Below are 22,305 nucleotides of genomic sequence, written 5' to 3' on the forward strand. Positions count from 1 at the left end.
GTCATATCTTAAAAATTCAAAAGGAACTGAAACACAAGGTCTCTGAGGAAGTTCAGAACTTTCCATTTTACAATCTGTAACTCCCCTTTACATTGTATTTGTATCACTTGCACTCACCCTCGGGCCTTCCGGAAACATGGACACAATTCCTTAATTTCCTTGTACACCAGACGAGCCAAGAACTGGAAGAAGCGATCACAACAGATTATAATCGGGGTGAATCCTGTCCAGTGCTTGGGGGTTATCAGGGGGAAGGTGCAACTTACTAAACAAGCCAGAAGATCGGACACAATCAGCATGTAGAAGACGTAGTTCCAGCCTTTGGAGGACAGCACCGACGCGAGGGTCGGCCCCAGAGCCGCTCCTGGGTGACCGAGAATAAAAAACACGTTTTTACTGCCAAGTTTGCGCTGCAGAAACTCTGCCTGTGAATATAGCCTTATCTGCATTGTACAACATAATGTAATAATGCAATGTAATATCGCGGTCATGGACCCAGCACCGACCCATGGATCCCGAGCCGTCAATGATGGCAGTGACAGTGGAGAGCGCCTTGGCGTTTCCGTGTAGAGATTCATGTGTTCCCTGTAATTAAAATCAAAAGACTGAAGATCCCGTGTGCATCTGCCAGCTCCGCTCCGTCTCCTGCGCCGGCCGCAATCACAGGACCCTCGGCCGCTCACAGGAACTCACCAGATCTGCCGACACCGCGGTGGTGATCAGGGAGTACGGCCCATTCACCAACATGCCGCAGATGATGAGCATCGCTGCCGGGGGGAAACACCGAGATGTAACACTGAGTGTAGACAGCGAGCAGAGGTAGGAGACAGCGACAGCAACTCACCCACTGTGGTGGACACGCCCGTCTGCCCAAACTGATTGTAGAGGAACAGCTAAAATAAAGATTATACAGGAGAAGCCCAGGTTATATCAGCTGTACATGTATAATTATATACAGGAGATGCCCAGGTTATACCAGCTGTACATATATAATTATATACAGGAGATGCCCAGGTTATACCAGCTGTACATATATAATTATATACAGGAGATGCCCAGGTTATACCAGCTGTACATATATAATTATATACAGGAGATGCCCAGGTTATACCAGCTGTACATATATAATTATATACAGGAGAAGCCCAGGTTATACCAGCTGTGCATATATAACTATATACAGGAGAAGCCCAGGTTATACCAGCTGTACATATATAATTATATACAGGAGATGTCCAGGTTATACCAGCTGTGCATATATAATTATATACAGGAGATGCCCAGGTTATACCACCTGTACATATATAATTATATACAGGAGATGCCCAGGCTATACCAGCTGTACATATATAATTATATACAGGAGATGCCCAGGTTATACCAGCTGTACATATATAATTATATACAGGAGATGCCCAGGTTATACCAGCTGTACATATATAATTATATACAGGAGAAGCCCAGGTTATACCAGCTGTGCATATATAATTATATACAGGAGAAGCCCAGGTTATACCAGCTGTACATATATAATTATATGCAGCATATAACCAGATTATACCAGCTGTACATATATAATTATATGCAGCATATACCCAGGTTATACCAGCTGTACATATATAATTATATACAGAGGATGCCCAGGTTATACCAGCTGTACATATATAATTATATACAGGAGATGCCCAGGTTATACCAGCTGTGCATATATAATTATATACAGGAGATGCCCAGGTTATACCAGCTGTACATATATAATTATATACAGGAGATGCCCAGGTTATACCAGCTGTACATATATAATTATATACAGGAGAAGCCCAGGTTATACCAGCTGTGCATATATAATTATATACAGGAGAAGCCCAGGTTATACCAGCTGTGCATATATAATTATATACAGGAGAAGCCCAGGTTATACCAGCTGTACATATATATATTTATATACAGGAGATGCCCAGGTTATACCAGCTGTACATATATAATTATATACAGGAGATGCCCAGGTTATACCAGCTGTACATATATAATTATATACAGGAGATGTCCAGGTTATACTAGCTGTACATATATAATTATATACAGGAGATGCCCAGGTTATACCAGCTGTACATATATAATTATATACAGGAGATGCCCAGGTTATACCAGCTGTACATATATAATTATATACAGGAGATGCCCAGGTTATACCAGCTGTACATATATCACTAGTATTGTCAGTCCGGCTCTGAATTCAGATACATTCATGTCACTCCTCTGATTGGACAGATCTTTCTGTACAGGGAGCGGTGTGGCGGTTTAGGCCCATTAGGACCACCCGGTGGGGGTGTAGATGCTGGTGCACACAGCGGAGTCCTACACAGGCCTCCGCACTGCCCACTCACCATAGGGGCCGTTAGGATCAGCATAATAGAGCAGGTGATCGCTCGCCCTCCGGTATAATCGGATATCCCTCCAGCTAAGATTCCACCTGGAAGAGAGAAACAAGGTCTGAAACCAAATAGCAGAAAGAGTAACACAAGCCCCCGCACCACAATCATCCTCCGCACCTACATGTATTATGTATCTATCAGATTCCATTCAGCCTTACATAAGAGGGGGAGGGGCGTCTCCCACCTTCACACTCTGTGTCCCCCCCAGCCCTCAAGCCCCGTGGATCTATAGCTACAGTCATCTACAGAAGAAGCCGGGAAAGGGCAGATCCTGTTGAGCCATGAAGGTCCAAGAACGTGGAGACTACTGATGAGTAGCGAAACGCTGCCCGTCTATGCGCCACCAGATCCCATTTTGTTCCCCTGGATCCTGTAGATTGCAGGTGTGACGATACAGCGTAAAATCTTAATTATGCCAGACATACTTTCTGATGGTAAGAGCAGTATACCTTTATTTTTATGTTGAGTTTTTAACCTGTGATCTTCTTTGGTTGATTAACACAGACTATTGTTTGAATAATCCTGAATGTTGATTTAAAGAGCCCCTACTATACCAAATATGTAAATAGATTAGCTCAAACACTGAGAGCTGAGCCATGTGAGTAATGCCCTCCCTAACCCTGACCTGTGACTGATGACCTTTATATGTAAATAGAAAAAGGGTTTATCTATCCTGCTGAAAAGAGGCTTGGGTCAGAGAATCAAGGAGCATCAGAAAGACTTTACAAGGAGAATGAGAGACATCCTTCAGGAAAGTAGATGGATAGCATGGCGGCTCCATCCAAAGAGACACAGATTTGAATTCTACATGATTCTAGCCTAAGGGTACCGGCCCTGACTGGAAAGATACTGATCTGCTCCACTGACCATCAGAGCAACATGAGTACATTTTGGGGAGACCAGGGTGGGATGATGAAGTCACCTGGCCCCATGGATATGATGTTTGGGGTTGCCAGGAGGGACCCACCGGTCGCCTGGATCCCATGGAGACATTCGGAGAAGCCAGATTGGGACCAGCCGGTCATCTGGCCCCATAAACTCTCGAAGAGGCCAGGGTGGGTCTCTCGGCCTTGTACCTCGATGGACTGCTAGCTTCCTAAGCTTGCCACTACCTTCTCTCTGTGGGGGCCCGCCAGAAGAGGGGGGCCACTAGTTGAGGTAGTTGGCCCTGAAAGTCCCAAAGTCGCAGCTGTTCTATCCCAGGCGGGTGGATAAGGAAGGGTGAGACTGTGTAATTTGCACCATCTTGGGTATTTGCTGGGACTGTTCTGTGTGTTTATTGTCCGCTTTGTGGTTCAATAAAGTATTGCTGCACTGTTTTACCATCACCCTGTGTTGTCTGAGTAGTGTTACACCCACGGAAGACCCCGGGTCTTCACAGCAGGTTTTATAGAAAAACTACAAATGACACACACGGGAGCCGGCGAGGAGCGGAGTCGCTTCTTGTGAGATGCTCGGCTCCACCACAAATACCTCGGCCCTGATCCCGCGACTCTGCGGACGTTCCATCTCCTGCCAAGAGCCCCCGCCTACCGCTCTCAACCCCAAACCAGGAAAGGATGGGGAGAAGGGGCAGCAGTGAGAGAATGGGCCCTGAAGCGGCAGCAGTGAGAGAAGGGGACCAGAGGGGCAGCAATGAGAGAACGGGCCGGAGGGGCAGCAATGAAAGAACCGACAGCAATGAGAGAACGGGCCGGAGGGGCAGCAATGAGAGAACGGGCCGGAGGGGCAGCAATGAGAGAACGGGCCGGAGGGGCCGCAATGAGAGAACGGGCCGCAATGAGAGAACGGGCCAGAAGGGCCACAATGAGAGAACGGACCGCAATGAGAGAACGGACCGCAATGAGAGAACGGACCGCAATGAGACAACGGGCCAGAGGGGCCGCATTGAGAGAACGGGCAGGAGGGACAGCGATGAGAGAATGGGCAGGAGGGGCAGCAATGAGAGAATGGGCAGGAGGGGCAGCAATGAGAGAATGGGCAGGAGGGGCAGCAATGAGAGAACGGGCAGGAGGGGCAGCAATGAGAGAACGGGCAGGAGGGGCAGCAATGAGAGAACGGGCAGGAGGGGCAGCAATGAGAGAACGGGCAGGAGGGGCAGCAATGAGAGAACGGGCAGGAGGGGCAGCAATGAGAGAACGGGTCAAAGGGGCAGCAATGAGAGAACGGGCCAGAGGGGCCGCATTGAGAGAACGGGCAGGAGGGGCAGCAATGAGAGAACGGGCAGGAGGGACAGCGATGAGAGAATGGGCAGGAGGGGCAGCAATGAGAGAATGGGCAGGAGGGGCAGCAATGAGAGAATGGGCAGGAGGGGCAGCAATGAGAGAACGGGTCAAAGGGGCAGCAATGAGAGAACGGGCCAGAGGGGCCGCATAGAGAGAACGGACAGGAGGGGCAGCAATGAGAGAACGGGCAGGAGGGACAGCGATGAGAGAATGGGCAGGAGGGGCAGCAATGAGAGAATGGCCAGGAGGGGCAGCAATGAGAGAATGGGCAGGAGGGGCAGCAATGAGAGAATGGGCAGGAGGGGCAGCAATGAGAGAATGGGCAGGAGGGGCAGCAATGAGAGAACGGGTCAAAGGGGCAGCAATGAGAGAACGGGTCAAAGGGGCAGCAATGAGAGAACGGGTCAAAGGGGCAGCAATGAGAGAACGGGCCGGAGGGGCAGCAATTACAGAACGGGCCAAAGGGGCAGAAAAGAGAGAACGGGCTGGAGGGACAGCAATGACAGAAGGAGCAGCAATGAGAAAATGGGCCAAAGGGGCAGAAATGAGAGAAGGGGCAGCAATGAGAGAACAGGCCAAAGGGGGAGCAATAAGAGAACAGGCCAAAGGGGGAGCAATGAGAGAACGGGCCAAAGGGGCATCAATGAGAGAATGGGCAGGAGGGGCAGCAATGAGAGAACGGGCCAAAGGGGCAGCAATGAGAGAACGGGCCAAAGGGGCAGCAATGAGAGAACGGGCCAAAGGGGTAGCAATGAGAGAACGGGCCAAAGGGGTAGCAATGAGAGAGCGGGCCAAAGGGGGAGCAATGAGAGAGCGGGCCAAAGGGGGAGCAATGAGAGAGCGGGCCAAAGGGGGAGCAATGAGAGAGCGGGCCAAAGGGGGAGCAATGAGAGAACGGGCCGGAGGGGCAGCAATGAGAGAACGGGCCGGAGGGGCCGCAATGAGAGAACGGGCCGCAATGAGAGAAAGGGCCGCAATGAGAGAACGGGCCACAGGGGCCACAATGAGAGAACGGGCCGGAGGGGCAGCAATGAGAGAACGGGCCGGAGGGGCAGCAATGAGAGAACGGGCAGGAGGGGCAGCAATGAGAGAACGGGCAGGAGGGGCAGCAATGAGAGAACGGGCAGGAGGGGCAGCAATGAGAGAACGGGCAGGAGGGGCAGCAATGAGAGAACGGGCAGGAGGGGCAGCAATGAGAGAACGGGCAGGAGGGGCAGCAATGAGAGAACGGGCAGGAGGGGCAGCAATGAGAGAACGGGCAGGAGGGGCAGCAATGAGAGAACGGGCAGGAGGGGCAGCAATGAGAGAACGGGCCAAAGGGGCAGAAATGAGAGAACGGGCCAAAGGGGCAGAAATGAGAGAAGGGGCAGCAATGAGAAAATGGGCCAAAGGGGCAGCAATGAGAGAAGGGGCAGCAATGAGAGAACAGGCCAAAGGGGGAGCAATGAGAGAACGGGCCGGAGAGGCAGCAATGAGAGAACGGGCCAGAGGGACAGCAATGACAGAAGGGGCAGCAATGAGAAAAAGGACCAAAGGGGCAGCAATGAGAGAACGGGCCGCAATGAGAGAACGGGCCGAAGGGGCAGCAATCAGAGAACGGGCCGAAGGGACAGCAATCAGAGAACGGGCCGAAGGGACAGCAATCAGAAAATGGGTCGAAGGGGCAGCAATCAGAGAACGGGCCGAAGGGGCAGCAATGAGAGAACGGGCTGAAGGGGCAGGAAGAAGAGTGTAATGGACGAGGCAGAGGACACTGACACATGATGAGAGCAGAGAAAACAAAGGCTGGACAGAGGCAGGACAGATCGTTCAGCTGACACCCAGTCAACACGGGATTTGGCTATGTGTATAAGCCCCTTAACACAGCTCTGTCAGACACCCCACCCGCCAGACCCCTTCACCACCTCCTTTCCAAAACCCTCTGGTCCTATTCTCTATGCCCCAAACTGTTCCAGGCCCCTCTGACCTTCCCCTCTTACCTCTCCTCTCCCTTCTCTCACTTTCCGGACCCATCTGTCCCCCCCGCTGAGTTGTGGAGCATAGTACATAGGCTGCTCGCAGAGGGCAAGATGTCTGTGATCCAGTGGATCTCCCACAGGAGGGAGGACAGAATGACAACCTAACATTATAGAGAGGAGCACGAGACCAGGGGGCGCCACTTACCCAGAATGCCGCCAGCATCAAACAGTGTGGACATGTCTCCAGCCGTCTTGGGATCGAAGTGAGCTGCAAGAAACAGACGGCACTGATACAACTGGATACTGAACACACATATGGGATAAAGGGGGGATTTATTAAAGGGGTTGTCCCACAAACAAAAGTTCATTTTAATCAATAGATCTTGGAATAATAATTTCCACAATTGGATGTGTTTAAATAAAATGTTCCTGTGCTGAGATAATCTTATAAATGTGCTCCTGCTGTGTACTGTGTAATGGCCGTGACTGACCGTACAGGAACATAGTCTGATCATACCACAGCTCCTGGGCAGGGGAGGAAGCAAAAGAGTATACAGACAGGACAGCAGGGGAGGAAGCAAAAGAGTATACAGACATTACAGTATGGGAGGAAGCAAAAGAGTATACAGACATTACAGTATGGGAGGTAGCTAAAGAGTATACAGACAGGACAGCAGGGGAGGAAGCAAAAGAGTATACAGACATTACAGTATGGGAGGAAGCAAAAGAGTATACAGACATTACAGCAGGGGAGGAAGCAAAAGAGTATACAGACATTACAGCAGGGGAGGAAGCAAAAGAGTATACAGACAGGACCGCAGGGGATCACAGCTGATTCCTTCTTGTGAGGTAAAACATTTCCCTGTCAGCTTCTAAACAATGTTTTACTTCAAAGAAAGAATAATTTGTGATCCCCAGCGGTCCTGTCTGTATACTCTTTTGCTTCCTCCCCTGCGGTCCTGTCTGTATACTCTTTTGCTTCCTCCCCTGCGGTCCTGTCTGTATACTCTTTTGCTTCCTCCCCTGCGGTCCTGTCTGTATACTCTTTTGCTTCCTCCCCTGCGGTCCTGTCTGTATACTCTTTTGCTTCCTCCCCTGCTCAGGAGATGTGGTATGATCAGACTATGTTCCTGTACGGTCAGACACGGCCATTACACAGTACATAGCAGGGGCACATTTATAACATTATCTCAGCACAGGAACATTTTATTTAAACACATCCAATTGTGGAAATTATTATTATTCCAAGATCTATTGATTAAAATGAACTTTTGTTCGTGGGAAAACCCCTTTAAGCTTCATGAACCAAAATTCTGTCTTTTAAGACTTGCACCAGATTTATTATGTTTTACAAATGGGTGTGGCCTATTGTGCTTAAAATATAAAATAAGAAAGTGCCAACATTTTGGTGCAAATTTCTACCCAAAAAGATTCTAATAATTAGACAGTATTAATAAATATTCCCCATGATCTATGACAGGGATCAGCTGTCGAGAAACTACAACTTCAAATATGCCCTGACCGCTGGCTGACAGGAGATGCTGGTAGTTGTAGTTACAGCGGCAATAGCCATGGTTGCAGATTCCTGGTCTATGGTCCAAAGATCATCACTACATTGGGAGATTAGATTGCGAGCTCTGAGGACAGGGACTGATAGAGAATAATCACAACCCCCATCATGTGGGACATGGTAACAGGCAGATGATAGGTTTCCAGTACGTCCTTGATTGACATCCTCACTTCTTCAGGCATGGTAGATACAATGTAATGAAGGGTGTGCAAATATTAGCAACCACTCTCTAGTTCCAAGGAATTCTGCAGATAATCAGCCTTGGTCTCAGGGATGTCACACATACAAACATCACAAGCTGAAAAGTCAACAATGAAGCTCAGTGACCGGAGCGGGGCAGGGGGCAGATTACCATGTGGTTACCAGCTAATTCCGCGGTCTCCCCATTATTCATTTATGCACCTTAAAGGGGCCGAACGGGACTTCTGTGTGCAAAGCTCAACTGTTCTAGGAGGAAACATTCAGTAACTAATGCACAAGTCCGGCTCAGACTACTCCTCCGCACAGGTCACCAGGATCAGATCCAGCACAATATTGGCATCCTCACTGGTTGTTGGCATTGATCACTTCTCAGAACTCGTCCTCTTACCCACGTTGGAGATGTAGAGCGGTAGCCAGTACAGGAACGTGTAACTGACCAACTTGGCAAACAGCAGACACAGCGAGAACTCAACCACGCCCTGCGGGGAGCAGAAACACTCAGGCGTCACATACAGAGAACAGGCAGTACGTGTGACATAGAACGCTGCCGCCACCAAATCCAACATACCGGGATCCTCAGGGCCCCCAAAAAACTAATGGCTTGAGGGTGCTCCACTGGCTCCTGGGCACCTGCGGACTCCTCCAGGTCAGCGGCCTGAGACTTATAGATGTTCTCTGTGCTGCTGTTCATCCCTTGGTCATTCTCCAGCTCACCCTTCACTCCGTCCTGGAATTAAATTTAAAGCGATCAATAAATGCTAAAAAAAAAAAATAATAATAATTATTATATATTAGAATATACACTGCTCAAAAAAATAAAGGGAACACTTAAAACAACAGAATATAACTCCAAGTAAATGAAACTTCTGTGGAATCAAACTGTCCACTTAGGAAGCAACACTGATTGACAATCAATTTCACATGCTGCTGTGCAAATGGAATAGACAATAGATGGAAATTATTGGCAATTATCAAGACACCCTCAATAAAGGAGTGGTTCTGCAGGTGGGGACCACCGACCACATCTCAGTACCAATGCTTTCTGGCTGATGTTTTGGTCACTTTTGAATGTTGGTTGTGCTTTCACACTCATGGTAGCATGAGACGGACTCTACAACCCACAGAAGTTGCTCAGGTAGTGCAGCTCATCCAGGATGGCACATCAATGCGAGCTGTGGCAAGAAGGTTTGCTGTGTCTGTCAGCGTAGTGTCCAGAGGTTGGAGACGCTACCAGGAGACAGGCCAGTACACCAGGAGACGTGGAGGGGGCCGTAGGGGGGCAACAACCCAGCAGCAGGACCGCTACCTCCGCCTGTGTGCAAGGAGGAACAGGAGGAGCACTGCCAGAGCCCTGCAAAATGACCTCCAGCAGGCCACAAATGCATGTGTCTGCACAAACGGTTAGAAACCGACTCCATGAGGGTGGTATGAGGGCCCGACGTCCACAGATGGGGGTTGTGCTCACAGCCCATCACCATGCAGGACGCTTGGCATCTGCCACAGAACACCAGGATTGGCAAAGTCACCACTGGCGCCCTGTGCTCTTCACAGATGATAGCAGGTTCACACTGAGCACATGTGACAGACGTGACAGAGTCTGGAGACGCTGTGGAGAGCGATCTACTGCCTGCATCATCCTCCAGCATGACCGGTTTGGCAGTGGGTCAGTAATGGTGTGGGGTGGCATTTCTTTGGAGGGCCGCACAGCCCTCCATGTGCTCACCAGAGGTAGCCTGACTGCCATTAGGTACCAAGATGAGATCCTCAGACCCCTTGTGAGACCATATGCTGGTGCGGTTGGCCCTGGGTTCCTCCTAATGCAGGACAATGCCAGACCTCATGTGGCTGGAGTGTGTCAGCAGTTCCTACAAGATGAAGGCATTGAAGCTATGGACTGGCCGCCCGTTCCCCAGACCTGAATCCGATTGAGCACATCTGGGACATCATGTCTCGCTCCATCCACCAACGTCACGTTGCACCACAGACTGTCCAGGAGTTGGCGGATGCTTTAGTCCAGGTCTGGGAGGAGATCCCACAGGAGACCATCCACAACCTCATCAGGAGCATGCCCAGGCATTGTAGGGAGGTCATACAGGCACGTGGAGGCCACACACAATACTCAGCCTCATCAGGAGCATGCCCAGGCGTTGCAGGGAGGTCATACAGGCACGTGGAGGCCACACACAATACTCAGCCTCATCAGGAGCATGCCCAGGCGTTGTAGGGAGGTCATACAGGCACGTGGAGGCCACACACAATACTCAGCCTCATCAGGAGCATGCCCAGGCATTGTAGGGAGGTCATACAGGCACGTGGAGGCCACACACAATACTCAGCCTCATCAGGAGCATGCCCAGGCGTTGTAGGGAGGTCATACAGGCACGTGGAGGCCACACACAATACTCAACCTCATCAGGAGCATGCCCAGGTGTTGTAGGGAGGTCATACAGGCACGTGGAGGCCACACACAATACTCAGCCTCATCAGGAGCATGCCCAGGCGTTGTAGGGAGGTCATACAGGCACGTGGAGGCCACACACAATACTCAGCCTCATCAGGAGCATGCCCAGGTGTTGTAGGGAGGTCATACAGGCACGTGGAGGCCACACACAATACTGAGCCTCATCAGGAGCATGCCCAGGTGTTGTAGGGTGGGTCATACAGGCACGTGGAGGCCACACACAATACTCAGCCTCATCAGGAGCATGCCCAGGCGTTGTAGGGAGGTCATACAGGCACGTGGAGGCCACACACAATACTCAGCCTCATCAGGAGCATGCCCAGGCGTTGTAGGGAGGTCATACAGGCACGTGGAGGCCACACACAATACTCAGCCTCATCAGGAGCATGCCCAGGCGTTGTAGGGAGGTCATACAGGCACGTGGAGGCCACACACAATACTCAGCCTCATTGTGACTTGTTTTAAGGACATTACATCAAAGTTGGATCAGCCTGTAGTGTGTTTTTCCACTTTAATTTTGGGGGTGACTCCAAATCCAGGCCTCCATTGGTTAATAAATGTGATTTCCATTGATGATTTTTGTGTGATTTTGTTGTCAGCACATTCAGCTTTCTACAGAACAAAGTATTCAATGAGAAGATTTCATTCATTCAGATCTAGGATGTGTTATTTGAGTGTTCCCTTTCTTTTTTTGAGCAGTATATATATATATATATATATATATATATATATATATATATATATATATATATATATATATATATATATATATATATACACACACACCATCAGATATAGAGTGCGCAACTAAGGCATTATTCAGAAGTCCGGAGGGTTTTTTTGTGTATGAGAAGAACAAATCAATTTTGATTAGTTTTGTATCTGATTTACATTAGACCTGTCAATTAAAGGGGGTGTCCGGTCCAAATCGATAAATCTGCAGTCACTCTGTGACAAGTGTATGGAGTGAAGCCGCACTCTCTGGCCAGGAGTATATATAGCTCATATATACCCTCTGTTCCCAGGTTAGAAACCGGCAAATCCCAGCAGCGAACAGTGCCTGCGCTGGGGGGATTCATAAGTCTGCATTCACACAGAATGACACACAGAGGGACTGCAGACTTATCGTTTGGACCGGACAACCCCTTGAATCCCACCCAAACAGCAGACAAGTGATGACGTCACAACTCCCCGAGGTGTCTTTCTTCGGCCCCGTCCCGAGTGATGATATCACAGCCGCTTCCCACCCACGGGTGATGATATCACAGCTACTTCCCTTCCACTCCCCCCGCCACCGCAGAGTGATGACATCACTACTTTCAGCACACAAATGATGATGTCATATCTCTCTGCATTCTTGTATTGGTTCACACAAATCAAAGCCATAGAAAATAGATCAGTAATCCAAGATCATTAATTCTCCTTTGTTTGATGGAAAAGACACCATAAACTGAGCGGGAATGTGAAGAACTTACTGTCTGATCAGGAGGAGTGCAGCCGACATCTTCAGGATCTGCGGAGATGAGAAGGATGGAGCACAAGTCAGTCGTTACCAATCTGAAGGATTTCCGGGGGTTGTGGCCCCAGAGAGGCAAGATTTATAGAGGAGGTGACTCGCTGATGGGACCGGCCCAGCGGATTTCGTGGGCACCAGCAGTTCCATGTAGAGCTCTCAGTTTCGGGTATCAGAGATGATCCCCTCCTACACCCCCGGGAGCTGACCGGCCGAGAAGTTGTACAGGATGTGACTATTGCTTTAAAGCACTGGGTGTTTGTGGGGGAACTGACCTGAAGGTACAAGTGACAAAGAAGTGTTCCTATAGAAGCTTCTTATAATAGGTCTGCGGGGTTATGGGAATTTCACTTCCTCCGCAGCCGGCCCTGATGTGCTGTAAAATATCCAGTGTCTGCGGATGGTTCATTCACAGGATAACAACCCTCGTGTGGAACAATGAATCCCTGACCCATAAAGAAAGCCATGTGGCTACTGACCCCCTAACAAGCCCACATAAAACAAGTGATCCAGGACAAACCAAGCTGCTGTACCCACACATCCACACTAGGGGTCAGCATTTCAGGGACTTACATTCAACAAGGAAAAAGAAGCAGATAATTCCGAGCGAAGCGATGATGATTCCGGGCACGATGAAGGAGAGACCCCAGGCGGTGGAGACGAACGCCCCCGCAATAAGAGACCCCAGTATATTCCCCACAGCCGTGTGAGAGTTCCAGATTCCCATGATGAATCCTCTCCTGTAAAGAGACAGATGCTGAGGGTTGTAGTTGGCTGATGGGTTCAACAACGCTCAAAGTTCCATCTAAATAGATAGAAGTTACTCACTTTCCTTTACCAAACCAATTTCCCATGCAGGTGACGACTGACGGCCACCCTGTCGTCTGCGCCAATCCATTCAATATCTGTGGAAAGATGATAGACAAAGGTCACCGACTACAGGATATAAAAGGGACTGCAAAAAGGACGCAGCAAGGAGCAAGACCGATAACAGAGAACAATAGCTGCCGAGCACGGTTATGTATTAGGCCATGCTTTATAGTGCACAATCACACACTAAACAAGATATACAACGGTACCTGAAAGAGAATATAGTACCACAGGGCATGAATGTTCCAGTAATAGCCCAGACCCAGGAAGGCAGTGAACACCCCAGAGATCACCATACCGCCGGACAAGTAATACCGCAAGGGGAGACGCTCGCCAAAAATACCACTGCAAGGAAAAAAGAAGACTGTATAAAACATGAAGCACAGCGGTATCAATGACCAATATTATAGTAGTTATATTCTTGTACATAGGAGCAGTATTATAGTAGTTATATTCTTGTACATAGGAGCAGTATTATAGTAGTTATATTCTTGTACATAGGAGCAGTATTATAGTAGTTATATTCTTGTACATAGGGGCAGTATTATAGTAGTTATATTCTTGTACATAGGAGCAGTATTATAGTAGTTATATTCTTGTATATAGGGGGCAGTATTATAGTAGTTATATTCTTGTACATAGGGGGCAGTATTATAGTAGTTATATTCTTGTACATAGGAGCAGTATTATAGTAGTTATATTCTTGTACATAGGGGCAGTATTATAGTAGTTATATTCTTGTACATAGGGGCAGTATTATAGTAGTTATATTCTTGTACATAGGAGCAGTATTATAGTAGTTATATTCTTGGACATAGGAGCAGTATTATAGTAGCTATATTCTTGTACATAGGGGGCAGTATTATAGTAGTTATATTCTTGTACATAGGAGCAGTATTATAGTAGTTATATTCTTGTACATAGGGGCAGTATTATAGTAGTTATATTCTTGTACATAGGGGCAGTATTATAGTAGTTATATTCTTGTACATAGGAGCAGTATTATAGTAGTTATATTCTTGGACATAGGAGCAGTATTATAGTAGTTATATTCTTGTACATAGGGGGCAGTATTATAGTAGTTATATTCTTGTACATAGGAGCAGTATTATAGTAGTTATATTCTTGTACATAGAGGGCAGTATTATAGTAGTTATATTCTTGTACATAGGGGGCAGTATTATAGTAGTTATATTCTTGTACATAGGGGGCAGTATTATAGTAGTTATATTCTTGCACATAGGAGCAGTATTATAGTAGTTATATTCTTGTACATAGGGGGCAGTATTATAGTAGTTATATTCTTGTACATAGGAGCAGTATTATAGTAGTTATATTCTTGTACATAGGGGGCAGTATTATAGTAGTTATATTCTTGTACATAGGAGCAGTATTATAGTAGTTATATTCTTGTACATAGGGGGCAGTATTATAGTAGTTATATTCTTGGACATAGGAGCAGTATTATAGTAGTTATATTCTTGTACATAGGGGGCAGTATTATAGTAGTTATATTCTTGTACATAGGAGCAGTATTATAGTAGTTATATTCTTGTACATAGAGGGCAGTATTATAGCAGTTATATTCTTGTACATAGGGCAGTATTATTGTAGTTATATTCTTGGACATAGGAGCAGTATTATAGTAGTTATATTCTTGTACATAGGGGGCAGTATTATAGTAGTTATATTCTTGTACATAGGAGCAGTATTATAGTAGCTATATTCTTGTACATAGGGGGCAGTATTATAGTAGTTATATTCTTGCACATAGGAGCAGTATTATAGTAGTTATATTCTTGTACATAGGGGGCAGTATTATAGTAGTTATATTCTTGTACATAGGGGGCAGTATTATAGTAGTTATATTCTTGTACATAGGAGCAGTATTATAGTAGTTATATTCTTGTACATAGGGGGCAGTATTATAGTAGTTATATTCTTGTACATAGGAGCAGTATTATAGTAGTTATATTCTTGTACATAGGGGGCAGTATTATAGTAGTTATATTCTTGGACATAGGAGCAGTATTATAGTAGTTATATTCTTGTACATAGGGGGCAGTATTATAGTAGTTATATTCTTGTACATAGGAGCAGTATTATAGTAGTTATATTCTTGTACATAGAGGGCAGTATTATAGCAGTTATATTCTTGTACATAGGGCAGTATTATTGTAGTTATATTCTTGGACATAGGAGCAGTATTATAGTAGTTATATTCTTGTACATAGGGGGCAGTATTATAGTAGTTATATTCTTGTACATAGGAGCAGTATTATAGTAGTTATATTCTTGTACATAGAGGGCAGTATTATAGTAGTTATATTCTTGTACATAGGAGCAGTATTATAGTAGCTATATTCTTGTACATAGGGGGCAGTATTATAGTAGTTATATTCTTGTACATAGGAGCAGTATTATAGTAGTTATATTCTTGTACATAGGGGGCAGTATTATAGTAGTTATATTCTTGTACATAGGGGGCAGTATTATAGTAGTTATATTCTTGTACATAGGGGGCAATATTATAGTAGTTATATTCTTGTACATAGGGGGCAGTATTATAGTAGTTATATTCTTGTACATAGGAGCAGTATTATTGTAGTTATATTCTTGTACATAGGAGCAGTATTATAGTAGTTATATTCTTGTATATAGGGGCAGTATTATAGTAGTTATATTCTTGTATATAGGGGCAGTATTATAGTAGTTATATTCTTGTACATAGGAGCAGTATTATAGTAGTTATATTCTTGTACATAGGAGCAGTATTATAGTAGTTATATTCTTGTACATAGGGGGCAGTATTATAGTAGTTATATTCTTGTACATAGGAGCAGTATTATAGTAGTTATATTCTTGTACATAGGAGCAGTATTATAGTAGATATATTCTTGTACATAGGAGCAGTATTATAGTAGTTATATTCTTGCACATAGGGGGCAGTATTATAGTAGTTATATTCTTATACATAGGGAGCAGTATTATAGTAGTTATAATCTTGTACATATGAGCAGTATTATAGTAGTTATATTCTTGTACATAGGAGCAGTATTATAGTAGTTATATTCTTGTACATAGGAGCAGTATTATAGTAGTTATATTCTTGCACATAGGGGGCAGTATTATAGTAGTTATATTCTTATACATAGGGAGCAGTATTATAGTAGTTATATTCTTGTACATAGGAGCAGTATTATAGTAGTTATATTCTTGTACATAGGGGACAGTATTATAGTAGTTATATTCTTGTACATAGGAGCAGTAGTAGTTATATTCTTGTATATAGGGGGCAGTATTATAGTAGTTATATTCTTGTACATAGGGGACAGTATTATAGTAGTTATATTCTTGTACATAGGGGACAGTATTATAGTAGTTATATTCTTGTACATAGGAGCAGTAGTAGTTATATTCTTGTATATAGGGGGCAGTATTATAGTAGTTATATTCTTGTACATAGGGAGCAGTATTATAGTAGTTATATTCTTGTACATAGGGGACAGTAGTATAGTAGTTATATTCTTGTACATAGGAGCAGTAGTAGTTATATTCTTGTATATAGGGGGCAGTATTATAGTAGTTATATTCTTGTACATAGGGGACAGTATTATAGTAGTTATATTCTTGTACATAGGGGACAGTATTATAGTAGTTATATTCTTGTACATAGGAGCAGTAGTAGTTATATTCTTGTATATAGGGGGCAGTATTATAGTAGTTATATTCTTGTACATAGGGGACAGTATTATAGTAGTTATATTCTTGTACATAGGGGACAGTATTATAGTAGTTATATTCTTGTACATAGGAGCAGTAGTAGTTATATTCTTGTATATAGGGGGCAGTATTATAGTAGTTATATTCTTGTACATAGGGAGCAGTATTATAGTAGTTATATTCTTGTACATAGGGGACAGTATTATAGTAGTTATATTCTTGTACATAGGAGCAGTAGTAGTTATATTCTTGTATATAGGGGGCAGTATTATAGTAGTTATATTCTTGTACATAGGGGGCAGTATTATAGTAGTTATGTTCTTGTATATAGGGGCAGTATTATAGTAGTTATATTCTTGTATATAGGGACCAGTATTATAGTAGTTATATTCTTGTACATAGGGGGCAGTATTATAGCAGTTATATTCTTGTACATAGGGGGCAGTATTATAGTAGTTATATTCTTGTACATAGGAGCAGTATTATAGTAGTTATATTCTTGTACATAGGGGCAGTATTATAGTAGTTATATTCTTGTATATAGGAGCAGTATTATAGTAGTTATATTCCTGTACATAGGGGCAGTATTATAGTAGTTATATTCTTGTATATAGGAGCAGTATTATAGTAGTTATATTCTTGTATATAGGAGCAGTATTATAGTAGTTATATTCTTGTATATAGGAGCAGTATTATAGTACTTATATTCTTGTACATAGGGGGCAGTATTATAGTAGTTATATTCTTGTACATAGGGGCAGTATTATAGTAGTTATATTCCTGTACATAGGGGCAGTATTATAGTAGTTATATTCTTGTACATAGGGGCAGTATTATAGTAGTTATATTCCTGTACATAGGGGCAGTATTATAGTAGTTATATTCTTGTATATAGGAGCAGTATTATAGTAGTTATATTCTTGTATATAGGAGCAGTATTATAGTAGTTATATTCTTGTACATAGGGGGCAGTATTATAGTAGTTATATTCTTCTACATAGGGCAGTATTATAGTAGTTATATTCTTGTATATAGGAGCAGTATTATAGTAGTTATATTCTTGTATATAGGAGCAGTATTATAGTAGTTATATTCTTGTACATAGGGGGCAGTATTATAGTAGTTATATTCTTGTACATAGGGGGCAGTATTATAGTAGTTATATTCTTGTACATAGGGGGCAGTATTATAGTAGTTATATTCTTGTACATAGGGGCAGTATTATAGTAGTTATATTCTTGTACATAGGGCAGTATTATAGTAGTTATATTCTTGTACATAGGGGCAGTATTATAGTAGTTATATTCTTGTACATAGGGCAGTATTATAGTAGTTATATTCTTGTACATAGGGGCAGTATTATAGTAGTTATATTCTTGTATATAGGAGCAGTATTATAGTAGTTATATTCTTGTACATAGGAGCAGTATTATAGTAGTTATATTCTTGTACATAGGGGGCAGTATTATAGTAGTTATATTCTTGTACATAGGAGCAGTATTATAGTAGTTATATTCTTGTACATAGGAGCAGTATTATAGTGGTTATATTCTTGTACATAGGAGCAGTATTATAGTAGTTATATTCTTGCACATAGGGGGCAGTATTATAGTAGTTATATTTTTATACATAGGGAGCAGTATTATAGTAGTTATAATCTTGTACATATGAGCAGTATTATAGTAGTTATATTCTTGTACATAGGAGCAGTATTATAGTAGTTATATTCTTGCACATAGGGGGCAGTATTATAGTAGTTATATTCTTATACATAGGGGGCAGTATTATAGTAGTTATATTCTTGTACATAGGGGGCAGTATTATAGTAGTTATATTCTTGTACATAGGGAGCAGTATTATAGTAGTTATATTCTTGTACATAGGAGCAGTATTATAGTAGTTATATTCTTGTACATAGGGGACAGTATTATAGTAGTTATATTCTTGTACATAGGAGCAGTAGTAGTTATATTCTTGTATATAGGGGGCAGTATTATAGTAGTTATATTCTTGTACATAGGGGACAGTATTATAGTAGTTATATTCTTGTACATAGGGGACAGTATTATAGTAGTTATATTCTTGTACATAGGAGCAGTAGTAGTTATATTCTTGTATATAGGGGGCAGTATTATAGTAGTTATATTCTTGTACATAGGGAGCAGTATTATAGTAGTTATATTCTTGTACATAGGGGACAGTATTATAGTAGTTATATTCTTGTACATAGGAGCAGTAGTAGTTATATTCTTGTATATAGGAGCAGTATTATAGTAGTTATATTCTTGTACATAGGGGGCAGTATTATAGTAGTTATATTCTTGTACATAGGGGCAGTATTATAGTAGTTATGTTCTTGTATATAGGGGCAGTATTATAGTAGTTATATTCTTGTATATAGGGGCCAGTATTATAGTAGTTATATTCTTGTACATAGGGGGCAGTATTATAGCAGTTATATTCTTGTACATAGGGGGCAGTATTATAGTAGTTATATTCTTGTACATAGGAGCAGTATTATAGTAGTTATATTCTTGTACATAGGGCAGTATTATAGTAGTTATATTCTTGTACATAGGGGCAGTATTATAGTAGTTATATTCTTGTATATAGGAGCAGTATTATAGTAGTTATATTCCTGTACATAGGGGCAGTATTATAGTAGTTATATTCTTGTATATAGGAGCAGTATTATAGTAGTTATATTCTTGTATATAGGAGCAGTATTATAGTAGTTATATTCTTGTACATAGGGGGCAGTATTATAGTAGTTATATTCTTGTACATAGGGGCAGTATTATAGTAGTTATATTCTTGTATATAGGAGCAGTATTATAGTAGTTATATTCTTGTATATAGGAGCAGTATTATAGTAGTTATATTCCTGTACATAGGGGCAGTATTATAGTAGTTATATTCTTGTATATAGGAGCAGTATTATAGTAGTTATATTCTTGTACATAGGGGGCAGTATTATAGTAGTTATATTCTTGTACATAGGGGCAGTATTATAGTAGTTATATTCTTGTACATAGGGGCAGTATTATAGTAGTTATATTCTTGTACATAGGGGCAGTATTATAGTAGTTATATTCTTGTACATAGGAGCAGTATTATAGTAGTTATATTCTTGTACATAGGAGCAGTATTATAGTAGTTATATTCTTGTACATAGGGCAGTATTATAGTAGTTATATTCTTGTACATAGGGGCAGTATTATAGTAGTTATATTCTTGTATATAGGAGCAGTATTATAGTAGTTATATTCCTGTACATAGGGGCAGTATTATAGTAGTTATATTCTTGTATATAGGAGCAGTATTATAGTAGTTATATTCTTGTATATAGGAGCAGTATTATAGTAGTTATATTCTTGTACATAGGGGGCAGTATTATAGTAGTTATATTCTTGTACATAGGGGCAGTATTATAGTAGTTATATTCTTGTATATAGGAGCAGTATTATAGTAGTTATATTCTTGTATATAGGAGCAGTATTATAGTAGTTATATTCCTGTACATAGGGGCAGTATTATAGTAGTTATATTCTTGTATATAGGAGCAGTATTATAGTAGTTATATTCTTGTACATAGGGGGCAGTATTATAGTAGTTATATTCTTGTACATAGGGGCAGTATTATAGTAGTTATATTCTTGTACATAGGGGCAGTATTATAGTAGTTATATTCTTGTACATAGGGGCAGTATTATAGTAGTTATATTCTTGTACATAGGAGCAGTATTATAGTAGTTATATTCTTGTACATAGGAGCAGTATTATAGTAGTTATATTCTTGTACATAGGGGGCAGTATTATAGTAGTTATATTCTTGTACATAGGGGCAGTATTATAGTAGTTATATTCTTGTACATAGGGGCAGTATTATAGTAGTTATATTCTTGTACATAGGAGCAGTATTATAGTAGTTATATTCTTGTACATAGGAGCAGTATTATAGTAGTTATATTCTTGTACATAGGGGGCAGTATTATAGTAGTTATATTCTTGTACATAGGGGCAGTATTATAGTAGTTATATTCTTGTACATAGGGGCAGTATTATAGTAGTTATATTCTTGTACATAGGAGCAGTATTATAGTAGTTATATTCTTGTACATAGGAGCAGTATTATAGTAGTTCCTGAATATTCTTACACATACAGTAGCACTGATTCTTACTCATATTAATGATATTTGAGACTTTTTATACTCCATTGACCACTTAATTATCAGAACATGTTTTTGCAGCAGCTCAAATTTCCTGCTTTCAAAGGTCAATAATTGGAGCCAAACATGGATTTAATTTATTTATTTAGGACTTGAGGAGATTTTCAGAGAAAAAGTAAAGAAGAAAAGAATTGTCTGTGATCGACCTTCTGACTAAACGCTGTAATTGACAGAGAAATGAGCCGGAGTTATTATTATAATTTCAACCTTCAAGGTGAAGAATTGCGCCCTGACATCTAACAATCACAATAATCTATCGTCGGAAAACATCTTAGTATATTACTCAGTGTCTCTCTCATCAGCGCGGGGACGCCCGAGATCAGTTAAAGGGACAGTAACCTCATTATCCTCCTCACTTTTGAGAGCCCGTGTAACAAGTTCATGAGTTTTTCTGTATTGCACATTATTAAATATTACTTGAAGCAGTAAGATGGGAGGCTAATGGATATTGGGGGGGGGGTCATTAATAATATTATAAGGTTCTGCAACTTCCAAGTGTGATTCCAATATAAGGAGACCGGCCCTTTAAGCTCAGCCCTTGCACCGGGCGGCCGCCATCAGTCCCTGCGATTCTCCAGAAGGGCTTTTCATCAGCTCTTTTGCCACTTTTCGTTACTTTGTTGCGGTTTCTTATGTTTGTCATTTGTGGCTTTTCGATGTGTTGTTTATAGATTATTTTGGTGACACACAGACGACGGGTGGCGGCTTCTGTACGTGACGCCGATGCGTTGTGCCGGGGGAGCAATCGGCTTTATGTAATCTGAACACTCACCTGATGAACATGCCAATGGCATAAGCCACCAGGAAGGAGGTATCCAGGGAACCCAGGAGCTCTTTGTAATTGGACTGATCTAAAAAGAGAAAAAAGACGTAGTGCAGATTAATACACAGTGAGCTGAGTAAATAAAGCTTTCATCCTGCAATTAGGCAGAGCTTGGCTCATCCAGAGCTTCCTGGTTCATGAATATAACACTAGGGCTGCAGTGAAAACTGACACAGGGAACACTGGAGGAGTGGAGAATGGAAGTAATATACGGCGGCTGCTGTTATACGGCCGGTCGCATGGTCGGAGTACAAATTCTGACCCAATCTCCATAGTCCAGACCCATAGCCGTACAAT

The 22,305-nt window shown here is 42.8% G+C and overlaps 1 protein-coding gene across 2 annotated transcripts in view; it reads right to left on the reverse strand.

The window, feature by feature from the left end:
* The window catches only part of SLC37A2 (solute carrier family 37 member 2), a 29,925-nt gene that overhangs the window by 1,906 nt on the left and 5,714 nt on the right, over positions 1-22,305 (reverse strand). For both annotated transcript variants that reach the window (XM_073657362.1, XM_073657361.1), the window contains exons 4-17: positions 21,958-22,036; positions 13,443-13,578; positions 13,192-13,268; positions 12,937-13,103; positions 12,326-12,363; positions 8,958-9,116; positions 8,778-8,868; positions 6,824-6,886; positions 2,388-2,473; positions 845-893; positions 694-767; positions 507-585; positions 267-364; positions 118-182 (exon numbers count right to left, since the gene is read on the reverse strand). In XM_073657362.1, coding sequence (XP_073513463.1) covers positions 118-182; positions 267-364; positions 507-585; positions 694-767; positions 845-893; positions 2,388-2,473; positions 6,824-6,886; positions 8,778-8,868; positions 8,958-9,116; positions 12,326-12,363; positions 12,937-13,103; positions 13,192-13,268; positions 13,443-13,578; positions 21,958-22,036 — 1,261 coding nt within the window. The remainder of the gene's footprint in view (positions 1-117; positions 183-266; positions 365-506; positions 586-693; positions 768-844; positions 894-2,387; positions 2,474-6,823; positions 6,887-8,777; positions 8,869-8,957; positions 9,117-12,325; positions 12,364-12,936; positions 13,104-13,191; positions 13,269-13,442; positions 13,579-21,957; positions 22,037-22,305) is intronic.

The sequence above is a fragment of the Phyllobates terribilis genome, unplaced genomic scaffold (assembly GCF_046119375.1).
Source record: "Phyllobates terribilis strain yellow unplaced genomic scaffold, ASM4611937v1 Scaffold_12__6_contigs__length_324123572, whole genome shotgun sequence".
In the NCBI taxonomy this organism is placed as follows: Eukaryota; Metazoa; Chordata; class Amphibia; order Anura; family Dendrobatidae; genus Phyllobates; species Phyllobates terribilis.